Here is a 12,360-nt window from a genome sequence, read left to right on the forward strand (position 1 = left end):
TCTGTCCTGCAGCAGTCACAGGCCAGCCCCTGGGGCAGTGTCTGCCACATTCTGGCCTGTGGCTTGGGGTCTTGTGTAACTTTGCTTGGGGTTGGCCCCCCTGCCCATCTGCACGCCCTCCTGGCACAGGGTAACCTAGCTCAGGCAGGGAAGTGTGCCCCACTCTGCCAACTTGAGCACCACTGAGAGAGAGGGGCACCAGGGTTGGGGAACAACAAGCACCTGGAGTGGACATCTGTTTTTTTTGGTATCAGGGACTGAAAACAAAGGCACTTAACCACCCAGCCACATCCCTAGCCCTTTTTAGTTTTTATTTTGAAACAGGATCTTGCTAAGTTACTTGGGGCTTCACTGAATTGCTGAGGCTGTCTTTGAGTTCAGCAGTCCTCCTGCCTCAACCTCCCAAACCACTGGGATTACAGGCTTGTGCCACCGTGCCCAGCTTACACCTGGAGTCTTCACAGCTCTGTGCACCCAGCCCAGCGCTTCTGTAGCTTCTGTATGCAGCTGTGTTTGGGACTCTGTAGGTTGTGATTCACTGATAACCCTCTTCTGGAGCGCCCCCAGGCAAAGAAGTGATTTCCCTCCCTTTCCCTTCTTTTGTGTTGCTGGGGACTGAACCCAGGCCCTGGATCTTGCTAGACAAGTGCTCTGCTACTGAGCTGCACCTCAGCCCAAGGAGAGTAGAGTCAAGGCTGCCTGATACCACCCCTCCCAACCTCCTGAATGGCTCCTCTCGTGTCAGAGATGCTGGCTTACAAGTCATGACAATGTTCCCGTGATGGGGAGAAGTTACTTCTGGCAGTTACAGGGAAGGATGCAGGGGTAGATAAGAAAGACTCAGGGCATAGAAGGCCACTGGCAGATTGAAGATTCCCTCAGAGCATCCCCTCATTCTGTCCTACAAGCATTGTCTCATCCAGCAGGTGTTTTTATTTATTTATTTTTTGAATGTACTACTGGGTCCTTTAAATGTTTTATTTGTTCTTTTTAGATATACATGACAGTAGAGTGTATTTTGACATATCATACAGACATGGGAGTACGACTTATTCAAATCAAGACCCCATTCTTGTGGTTGCACATGATGCCGAGTTTCACACTGGTCAGGTTTTCATATGTGAACAAAGGCAAACTTATTCATCCTTACTGTGAGCCAGGTAACCAGGGTACAGCCTGAGCCACAGGGAGCAGTCTCCTGCCTCAGGGCGAGCCTGTTGTGTGGGGTGGGAGGGTGGACAGTTAATAAGCAGGTAAACTGCTGCTTGTGGGAAGTCCCCGGATGCTGTGGAGTAGGAGGGTAGGGAAAAGCCTCTGAGGAGCAAGACCGGAGGGAAGAGAAAGAGCCCAGATGTCCAGAATCAGAGTTTGTGAGGTCACTGTCCAACACTGCAGTTAAATGCTAGGCAATGCTGAAAACATTGTCTGCGAAGCTGTCTTGGGGGCAGTGGGAAGCAGTTGTAGGTTGTGACCCTGTTTTATAAAAGTTAGCATCAGGAAGCAGCTAAGGGGTCCAGGTACCGCTCAGTCCTTGGTCTAGGTGGAGCTCAGCAGAGCAGCACTCACCCCACATGTCTGAGGCCCTGGGCTCCATCCCCAGCACCAAGAAAGATGGACTAAATAAAACTCAGTCTTTCCCGCTGGGTCCCTCTGCATTTCTACTTTTAAAAAATTCATCAGTGCAGCTGGGCGCGGTGGTGCACACCTGCAATCCCAGTGCTCAGGAGGCTGAGGCAGGAGAATCATGAGTTCAAAGCCAGTCTCAGCAACTTAGTAAGGCTCTAAGCAACTCAGTGAGACCCTGTCTCAAAATAAAATATGAAAAATGGCTGGGAGTGTTGCTCAGTGGTTAATTTCCTGTACTAAAAAAAAAATCATTATTTAAAATTCATCTGTGAATTAATTAGTTAAAAAAAGAGAGGTAAAGAAAAGGAACACCCTGGGGAAGACACTGGTCTGGGCTTTGCATGGTTGGAGGATGAAGTGGGTACTGACTGGGCATTGAAGGGGCGTTTATTAATAAAGGGCTAAGGTAAGGTTGCCAGGAAACCCTTGGGGACAAACTGAGCTGGACTTCAATACATTGGGCGTCTAGTCCTCTCTTCAAACTGGAAACCCAGTTATTGAAATAAAGTGGTTATACATTGAATGTGTTTTGTTTTGTTTTAATTTAGACAGTGTCAAAAAGCAGGAAAGTGAAAATCGTGAAAAACGTCAACACCTCTCATCCACCTGCCAGATAACCACTGAGAACATTTTAGTATATTGTCTTCTAGGTTTTTTTTTTTCTGGCCCGTAGTAATTATTTTAAAAAATAAACTACTGTGACCAAGTAGTGTACCAAGTGGTGGTGCACTCCTAAATCTCAGGTATTCCAAGGGCTGAGGCAGGAGGATCTCAAGTTTGAGGCCAGCCTGGGCAACTTAGCAAACCCTGTTCCAGAATAAAAATTAAGAAAAGGGTGGGGTGGTGTCATAGCTCATGGTAGAGCACTTATCTAGCATGTGTGGGGCTGGGTTCAATCCCCAGTACTGCAAAATAAATAAATCAACTACTGTGAGAGTGGGGGTTTTTTGATCAAGAATGTCTTTCCACCCCCAAACTCAATCATGACCATCTGTCCCTTGCCACCATCTGCTCATCTCTAGAGGCACCTGTGGCAGACAGGCTCTCCTGTCCAGCTTAGGTGATAAAGAGCAGCAGCTGGGAGGAGGGAAGATTGTCAGGAGACTGCAGTCCTTCCCACCGCTCCTTTGTCTCCAGTCCCCCCACAGCCTACTGCCGGCCACACTGATGCTGCCCGGCCCTGCCAGGCCTGTTGCTGAGAGGAAGGCCACCTGCCCAGCCCAGTTGCTGCTGAGGCTCCTGTCTGAGCTGGTTGCTAACTGCCCAGCAGCAGCTGCCTGATCCAGGAAGAGCACTGCAAACTATCCTGGGCAGGCTGCCTTCTTGTTTCTGGAGTGCAGGCCACTCAGAGGGACTGGCCTCCCGCACATGGGCTGCTCGGCCTTCCCTGGAGCAGACTGAGATCCAGGGGCCTGGGGAGGAGCACAGTCTTGAAACCCTGCTTCCCCTCCACTAATTGGGTTAGTAAAATAATCAGCTGGACGCGAACCAAATAGGACAGCGGCCCTACATTGTTGTCCTTGAGCCAAGGAGTCGCCCTTTTCTGAGGGACAGGAAGAAGCAGAGGCTCAGCGCCACTAATTCCATTTGGTTTGGGAACTCTGCAGGGGGCACAGAGATAGACAGGTGTCCTTCCTGGCTGAGGTGCCTCAATCCAGCTGTCAACAATCCCAAGGTAGAAAGCTTCATTCCATGTTCCTCAAAGTGGGTTCCTTTTTAAAAAAAAAAAAATTTATTTTTTAGTTTTTGATGGACACAACATCTTTATTTTATTTTTATGTGGTGCTGAGGATCGAATCCAGTGCCCTGCTCATGCCAGGCGAGCGCGCTACTGCTTGAGCCACATTCCCAGCCCAATGCCTTTATTTTTATGTTGTGCTGAGGATTGAACCCGGGTCCCGCCCATGCTAGGTGAGCGCTCTACCGTTGAGCCACACTCCCAGCTCGAAGTGGGTTCCTTTGAGCCTACTAAAGAGACCAGGGCTCCAGGCCTTCGATAAAATCTGCTTACGTGGAGTTTGGTTATCCAGGAGTTTGAGAGAGGGGCCATTCATGCTTGCTGAGTGCCAGAAACTTCACATTTACAATGGCATTTCTCCATTGCTCAAAGAGGACACTGAAAGCCAGAATTCACATGCCCAAGGTTAGCAAACCATGGAACTGAGATTCCAACCCAGAGCCGCCAGGCTCAACATCCTGTGTTCAGCAGCTTCCCGGTAAGCAGGGATTGGGGCAGTGTTTGATGCAGGGAAGGACGACCCTGTAGTGTAGTCATTCTTTTTTATTCAACACACATTTTGTAACAGGGCCACCAAGAACAGCATGCCAAGGGGGAGAATAGGGAACCTGATTTGGGGTGTTGGGGAAGTCAGAGAAGGCCTATCTTAGGAAGTGACATTTAAACCAATATTTGAGCTTCAAGTAGAAATAGGGAGGAAGAGTATCCCAGGGAGACAGCTCTCGCTTTCACACTCCTGCCCCTTTGAGACAGCCTTTTCTAGAAAGTCTCTCCTGCTCGCTGCTCCTTGACAGGCGTTGCTTGCCTCCTCCAACTGTCCATAACTTTTTTTTTTTTTTTCATGTGTTCTTGGCTTCCTTTGAGAATCTGCTCAAGGCAAAGGTTGTGTTTTCCCAGAAATGTGTCCAGAGGACAGGCATAAGGTGTGCTGCACTGAGCTCTCTTCTCTCTTGGCACCAAAGGAAAATCTAGAAGATGTTGAGCTCGATTGAGTTGAGTGGGACGGGAAGGCAGGACGTTGCATTATCTGACTTGTGTCTCAAGGCCCTGGACCGTCCTGATGAGGGTAGCGTGGTCCAGCCAAGGGTCACTTGGCAAAGGCTGACTTCCGGCAGCTGTGGCCTACCAGACATGAAGGATCTGTGATTGTGGTTGCTTCTGCTTTGACCTGAACTTAGAGCCCCTGTGCTTAGAGGAAATACCCAAGCAGCAGCATGCTGGGGGGCCAGGGGTGCTGGAGGGCAGGAGTGGTGTTGGGAGGAAATGGTCAGCCCACAGTGGCTGCTGCTGCTGTATGGCCTTAGCTCAGGAGGAAGGCTGGTTGAGAGTTCTTCAAGCAAGGCTGTCCTGACCAGGTCGAGGCCCTGTCGGAACCCTTCAGTGGCCCCCAGGCCCTCCTTGGCAGGATCTTAGCAGGGCCTCTAAAGCGGAAGCCAGTCCACCTTTGAGCCTGCTTTGGGTAGGCACACCCTGCCTGCCTGGCTGCTCCACCCTCTCCAGTTTCCCCAGAAACTGGAGATCCAGGTTCCCTGGATCTTTGCAGATGTTGTTTCTTCTGCTGAGCATATTCCTTCTGCCTCTTCACAAATAGTTCCTAGATGTCCTTTCAAAACTTTCAGACATGGTGGCCTACGCCTGAAATTCCAGTGGCTCAGGAGGCTGAGGCAGGAGGCTTGCAAGTTGAAAAGCAGCCTCAGTAACTGATCGAGGCCCTAAGCAACTCAGTGAGACCCTGTCTCTAAATAAAACAAAACAAGGGCTGCGGATGTGGCTCCATTTCTCCTCTTTGAAGTCCATTCTAGGCCTAGGGCCATCTGTACCCACCCCTGCAATTTACACCTTTCCTCTCTCCCTTTCCCCTCCCTCCCTGCCATTTCCCATCAACTGTGGGTTATTGAACACCCACCTGTTCTGATCACACTGGGGAGCTGGGGACACAGTGATGAGCAAAAGCACTTGGAACTTGGACCCCAAGAGTGGGGTGGCCACATAAAGCATCAGATGGGGTGGGGTGGGGCTCAGTGGTGGAGTGCTTGCCTGGCAGGCCTGAGGCTCTGGGAGGGTTCAATCCCCAGTTCCCGCACCCAGTCAGTAAGTTGAAGGACACACAAGAATGGTGAGTGGGTTCTTTTCCTTAAAACAGTTAAGCTGGGGATAAAAGATACCATGACTTCAAAAATAAAATGTTGGAAAAAAAGGATACGTTGAAAAGTCTAGTCAGATCTGTTGCTAGTTCAGTAAAGCCTCAGGGTTAAGGGACTTTCTCAAACTCAGTTTCTTCATCTATAAACATTAGGGAGAGGAAGTAATTTATTCTGGCTCTGAGCAACTTCCATAAGCAAAGCCCTTGGGCTACGAGGATTGCTGAGTCCTGCCATCTGGGGGACAGGGCCAAAAGGGGAGCAGTGTGAAGTCTGTACCCCAGCTTTGCTTGTGTAGGGCAAGCACCTCCCTGGAGGAAGATGGGGGCGCTCTGCGTCTGCAGCTGTCCCCCAGCACTCCTCCCTGTTTGGAATTATGTAACTGCCTCACTGTTCATTACCAGTCTCTCTTACTGGACCATAGGCTGCGTGAGCGTGGGTGGTGTGTCTGTCTTGTCTTTTTTAATAACAGCTTCCTTGGGACAGAATCATTCACTTCCCATAAAATTCGCCCTTTAACGTGTGCAGTTCAGTTGTTAGGATATTCGCAGAGTGATACAGTCATCTCCATTGTCCAATTTCAGAGCTGTTTCCTCACTTGGCAGAGGAATCCCCCCCCACCAATGAACTCCTCCCCCTGGCCCCTGGCACCCACTCATCTACATTCTGTTTGTATGGACTGACTCTTCTGAACGTTTTTCATAAATCAAGTCATATAATAGGTGGCCTTCGATGACTAGCTTCTGCCCCAGGTTTATTCCTGTGTGACCTGTGTCACACGTAGCCGTCCATTGCACGGCTATACCAGACACTTTGGTGAATCCATTTGTTAATCAGTTGATGGACATTTGGGTTGCTCCCACTTGGGGGCTGCCATGAATAATGCCACTGTGAACATTCGTGTCCAAGTCTGTGTGGGGCTGTGGGTTTTCCTTTCTCTTATGTATAAAGCAAGGACTGGAATTGCTGGGTCATGTGATAACTCTATATCTGATATTTCAAGGACCTGCCAAACTCTTCCCTCAGTGGCTACACTACTTTGCTTTCCCACCAGTGGGGGTTCCTATTAGCTCATATCCTCACCAGCACTTCTTTGAGTTGCAATTTTTTTTTTTTTAATCACCATCCCAGGGGGTGTGAGGTAGTATCTTATTTTGGCGTTGCTTTTCATTTCCCTAAGGATAAGGAATGTTGAATATTTTTGGATGTATTTATTGGCTTCCTTTTCCTTTTTCTTTTTTAAATTTTTTTAGTTGTAGATGGATACAATGTTTTTATTTATTTATTTTTATGCAGTGCTGAGGATCGAACCCAGGGCTTCAAACATGGGAGGCAGGCGTTCTACCACTGAGCTACACAGCCCTAGCCCCTGGCTTCCTTTTTTTTTTTTTTTTTTTTTTTTTTTGCAGCACTGTGGAACCCAGGGACTTGCATGTGCTAGGCAAGTGCTGTACCACTGAATCCCATCCCCAGCCCTAGGTTTTTAATTTTGAAATCTGACTTATGTATTTTTCTCTTGTGGCTTCAGTTTGGGCTATCATATCTAATCATATCACAAAGATTTCCTCCTGTTTTCCTCGAAGAATTTTATAGTTTAGATCCTACATTTAGGTATGTGTGTGCCTTATGCCAGATGCAATGCCTGGAATAATGCCTCACATTTGGAAAGCACTGCATACGGATTGAGGAAAATGAATGCATCTGTGTGGAATGGATGGACACACCCCTCTTTCTAGTCCTAATCTTTGGTTAATTGAGTAAAAGATTGAGAGAGGCATTATACAGGGCTGAGGGTGTAGCTCAGTGGTAGAGCACTTACCCAGCATGTGCAAGACCTGGGTTCCATCCCTAGCACCATGGGAGAAAGGGAGGAAAGAAGGAAGGGGGAGCCGGGTTTGTTTTAATGTCATCCCCCATGAAGCTGCCATTAGTGAGCTCTCATAATCCCTTTCCTGCCAACTTCTTGTTCCATTTTCCTTCGGTTTTGCTTCTCTTTAGTTTTTCTATTGTCAAAATACTGCTAAGACATTTCTGAAACACAAAGACTGACATACTTGGTTAAATGTTAAATATGGTAGATACGAAAAAGTTTTCTTTCTGTCGTATAAATCTTTGTTGCTTTACTATTTCTTGAGCTGGCTCTCTCTCCTTGTGTTGGACATATAAATTCAGATAACATGGTGGTGTGCTGATTGCAAAGCAGAAGGCACCTCCCAAGAGCTGGGGTCACGATGTCTGGAACTTACTTTCAGAAAAAAGTGTGTGCATGAAGAGAGAGAGAGAGAAGGCAGAGCGTCAGCAACCAGTGAATCCGAGCTCAGGGTGCTTGGGAGTTCCTAGTACTATTTCAACAACTCGTCTGCTGGGAGCCATTAGCCAAGTAGGTATGACAGCGTACCCCATGTTGCTTAGTGGAAGGACTCATGGAAATAGGACTTGCATTAGACAACATGGGGTACTCTGGGAAGGAAATTGTCATACCTACTTGGCTAATGGCTCCCAGCACTCGTCTTAGGTTTTGTTGTCATGGTTGTTTTCAAAACTCTGCCTCATGGTCCTACCCACGGAAGGAGTGAGCTGTGGATCGTGAGAGGTTATTGTGAGCCGGACATTTTGCATATTTTGTTTTTCATTTAATCCTCAGGGATTGGGGAGGAAGCAAAGGGAAAGGCAGGTGACCACAGTCTTAATGACTTGGTTGAGCAGGGGAACCGAAATCCAGGCACGGGTGTCTGGCCACAAGGCTGTCATTCTTTCCTGGCCTGTGTGTCTTGCAGAGCAAAGCCTCCCCCCAACCCCTCGGGGAATGACTGGCTTCTTCTGTCATCCTGTAGTCCCAGATACCCAACATGTCCTTAGGGAGGGCAGGGCAGGGGGACTGTCCAGCCATTCTGGGACAGAAAGGCTGCCTGCCTAAGACCTGAGGCAGAAGGAACGAGGGGTTGGAGGGAAGCACCGCCCAGGCTGGTCAGCAGCTGGCTCTGAGGTCTCCGAGATTGACGGGCAGCCCTGACAGCCGCCTGTCCCACCTGTCCTGCAGGAGCTGAAGCTGCCCACTTTTCGAGCCCACTCCCCACTCCTGAAGAGCCGCCGGTTCTTTGTGGACATCTTGACCCTGCTGAGCAGCCACTGCCAGCTCTGCCCTGCGGCCCGGCATCTGGCTATCTACCTGCTGGACCACTTCACAGACCGCTACAACATCACCACCTCCAAGCAGCTGTACACGGTGGCCATCTCTTGCCTCCTGCTTGCAAGTAAGTGGAACCCAGCCTCTTCCTGTGCCATCTCCTGCCCCTCAGCAAGCCCTGCTGCTCCCACTCCCGTTTCATACTCCAGTGGTCTTCAAGCATCTTCTGGGTTCATCCTTAGCTGGGTGTGAACTGTACTAATAATCGTCACTATTTTTAGAGTCTATAATGTACCAGTGTACTAAACTGGTAAGGATTTTAGCAGCTTGATGTATTTTTTTTTTTATTGGTACCAGGGATTGAACCCAGGGTTGCTTAACCACTGAGTCATATCCCCAGCCTTTTTTTTTTTTTGTATCTTATTTAAAGATAGTAACTCACTGAGTTGCTTAGTGCCTCGCTGAGTTGCTTAGCGCCTCGCTAAGTTGATGAGACTGGCTTTGGACTTGAGATCCTCCTGACTCAAGCCTCCCAAGTTGCTGGAATTACAGATATGCACCATCATGCCGAGCTAGCAGCTTGATCTTAATGAATTCACACAGTGGCCCGAGGAGACAGATACACTTACCTACCCTACTTTACCAAGGCCCAGCAATGTTAAGAAACTTGCTTTGGAGCTGGGCACAGTGGCACACACCTGTAATCCCAGTGGTTCAGAAGGCTGAGGCAGAAGGATCACGAGTTCAAAGCCAGTCTCAGCAACTTAGCGAGGCCCTGTCTCAAAATAAAACATTAAAAAGGGATAGAGATGTTGCTCAGTGGTTAAGTATCCCTGGGTTCAATACCCAGTACCAGAAAAGAAACTTGCTTGGGTGCCCCTTAGTACAGGGTAGACAAGATTCAAAGCCAGAACTGCATGATTTGGAATTGTGCTCTTAACCTCATATTTCCTGTTTTGCAACATGGAGCTCTGAATGCACTGGAAGGGAACCCCAGCAACTACTATTCTTAAGAGGTACTTAAAAATGTGACTGCTTGATCTGGACCTGAGCAGATCTGTTATGTAGTCACCAGGCTTCAGCATGGGCCTCTTGGGATTTGCACTTTCCAACAAGGCCTCACCAAACACAGTGTGGCTTTGACCATCTGTCCGCCTCCAAAGGGATTACTATATTAATACGCTGCTGCTTTTACAATATTCCAAGTACACAGATCTCCCATGCCACCTGCCACTTAAAACCACCCATGGTTGCCACAAGTCTTAGGATAAAGACAGCCCCTCGGGTTCTGGCCTCTCTGACCCTTCTCCTCCTCACTGCTGGGTTCAAGCCAAACTGACCAGTTCCCATTCTGCCACAGAACTTTGCACACGCTGTTCCCTCTGCCTGGATTGCTTCTCATTCCCTTTGCCTGCCCAGTCCAGGCCCTGCATCCCTGTGGAAGCCTTTCCCCACTGCCCTGGGCAGGTCATGTCTGATTACAGACCCACAGCCTTGGGTGCTGTGAATTAGCACCCACTGACCCCTCCAGCCAGTGATTTTTAGAGCTTGGCCCATAGTAAGACCTCATGGAATCGTTAATGAAATTAATGGCTCCTTCCAAACTGAGAGTCTGCACTTCTTCAGATTGTCCTTAATGCCAAGCAGTGGTGTGCCCCAAAGACCTTGGGTTCTAAGTAGACAGCTGCAATTCAGATGGCTTTTGGGTTGTTGTTGTTGTTGTTGTTTTTGTACCAGGGATTAAACCTAGGGCGTTTAACCACTGAGCCACATCCCCCGCCATTTTTATATTTTATTTAGAGACAGGGTCTTAGCTGAGTTGTTTAGACCCTCATTAAGTTGCTGAAGCTGGCTTTGAACGCTCCATCCTCCTGCCTCAGCCTGGGATTACAGGCATGTGCCACTGTGCCTGGCTCAGGATGTTTCTTTGTCATTGCATAGTTTATCCTTAAAATTCAACCAGGTATTGCATTCTCCTCTGTGATGTATCACTGTCCTATTTTATTGCACGTTTTCCAGTTGATACCCAGGAGGACCACACCCGTTCTCTTCTGTGCCTTTGTCTGTTCCTGGCACACTGCCATAGACCCCCACGGGCACCATCACCCAGTTGGAGAAGTACAGCTTTAGAGTGTTCCAGTCCTGTCTTGTTTTCCTCCCTGGGACCTTCTACCTGAGGCTGATTTTAATTCCTTTGGCTGCTTTAGGTTTAACATCCCCAAATTTGTAATTTTTCCTTCCCAGCCAGTCTTGCCGGGAGTCCAGCCTGTTTGCTACTTAAAAGTCCCGAATCAGCACGCCAGCGTCCTTTCTCCTTGGGAAGAGATGCAGGGCTTGCAAGACACCCCTGTCCGCAGAGGGCCGAATGGGCATTGCATTTCAGTTGGTGCAAGGAAAATCTGCACGGTGGCCTTTGACTTGTTGCTGTCTGTGATCTGAGGTCTGCTGGGGGCAGGGACTTCCATTTCCATGGGGGACTTACATTTCCCCAGCGGGCTGTCTGGGAGCTGGGACGTGAGGAGCACACTGCACACTGCACACGGGAGACTCCTTTGTGCGCTGTCGCCATGGTGGTGGAGGGAGGTGGCCGTTCAGATGGGGAGGCAGCCGCCCCCACCCACATGTCTGCAGGCGGCAGCCAGCCTGGGTGGGTGGCAGGAACGGATTTTTTTTTTTTTAGGACACCTGCCATATGCTTCGGAGGCCCCAGGAAAGAAAAGTTTCCATGGCAGCCTGAAATCCTATTCACTCCTCCTGCCCTCCCCAGGAAGACAGCCACAGGGGGGTCACCTTGCCTCAGGAAGTTCAGAGTGGTGCTAATTTGGTCCCATATTATTCTTGAGATAAGAAGAGCTAGATTCTTGCCCCACCTGTCAGACTTCATGTTTGTAGAACTGCTTCCAGATAAGGAGGGCCTTTGCATAGAAGGGACTTTCTCACCTGCCCAGAGCCCCTGCAGCCCCCATAAAAAGGGGATTAGGCAAGGGCCAGATCTGCAGGCCTACAGAAGAGGGTGGAAAGGGAGACCTTCCCCAGAGGCCATGTGGCAGAGCCACCCCTTTGTCTCTGAGGTGATGGCATCTCCTACCTGGATGGAATTTTAACATAAATATAGTATAGATATGAACATACCTTGAATCTTCATCATACACATTACCCCTCTCCTGTCTTTTTGTTCTCGTAGTTTAAATGAAAGGATAATTTGAGGGCTGGGGGTATAGCTAGTAGGCTCAATCCTCAGCACCCCACCCCCCAAAAAAGGATAATTTTCCAACCTGGACACCCAATGACTTCCTGTGAGTCAGCTTTGACAGTGCATAGTGATAATTGTCATCGCAGCAAGATATGATGGTGCCCTCCTATAATCCCAGCAACTCGGGAAACTGAGGCAGGAGGATCACAAGTTCAAGACCAGCCTCGGCCACAGAGCAAGACACCCCCCCCCACCCCTGTCTCAAAATAAAAAATAAAAAGGGGGTGGGGGTGTGGCTCAGGGGTAGAGGGCGGCCTAGCATGCCCGAGGCCCTGGTTTCCATCCCCAGCACCAAAAATGTAAGTTATCACAGCTGCAGCCTCCACTTCATCACAAACTGGCCCTTTCTTCATGCCTCCCCCAGGCCAGGCACTTCTGACACACCACATGGAATCCTCCCACCACCCTAGGTGGTCATGCTGTCATGCTCCCGTTGCTTAGGTGCAGAGAGGCTGGGAAACTTGCCCACAGCCAT

At 49.2% G+C, this 12,360-nt stretch overlaps 1 protein-coding gene across 1 annotated transcript in view; it reads left to right on the top strand.

Annotated features, from left to right (window-relative positions):
- Nucleotides 1–12,360, top strand: part of Ccnjl (cyclin J like) — a 50,936-nt gene that overhangs the window by 18,184 nt on the left and 20,392 nt on the right. Inside the window, exon 3 of the mRNA XM_076855709.2 lies at nt 8,546–8,759. Coding sequence (XP_076711824.2) covers nt 8,546–8,759 — 214 coding nt within the window. The remainder of the gene's footprint in view (nt 1–8,545; nt 8,760–12,360) is intronic.

The sequence above is a fragment of the Callospermophilus lateralis genome, chromosome 5 (assembly GCF_048772815.1).
Source record: "Callospermophilus lateralis isolate mCalLat2 chromosome 5, mCalLat2.hap1, whole genome shotgun sequence".
NCBI classification, from domain to species: Eukaryota; Metazoa; Chordata; class Mammalia; order Rodentia; family Sciuridae; genus Callospermophilus; species Callospermophilus lateralis.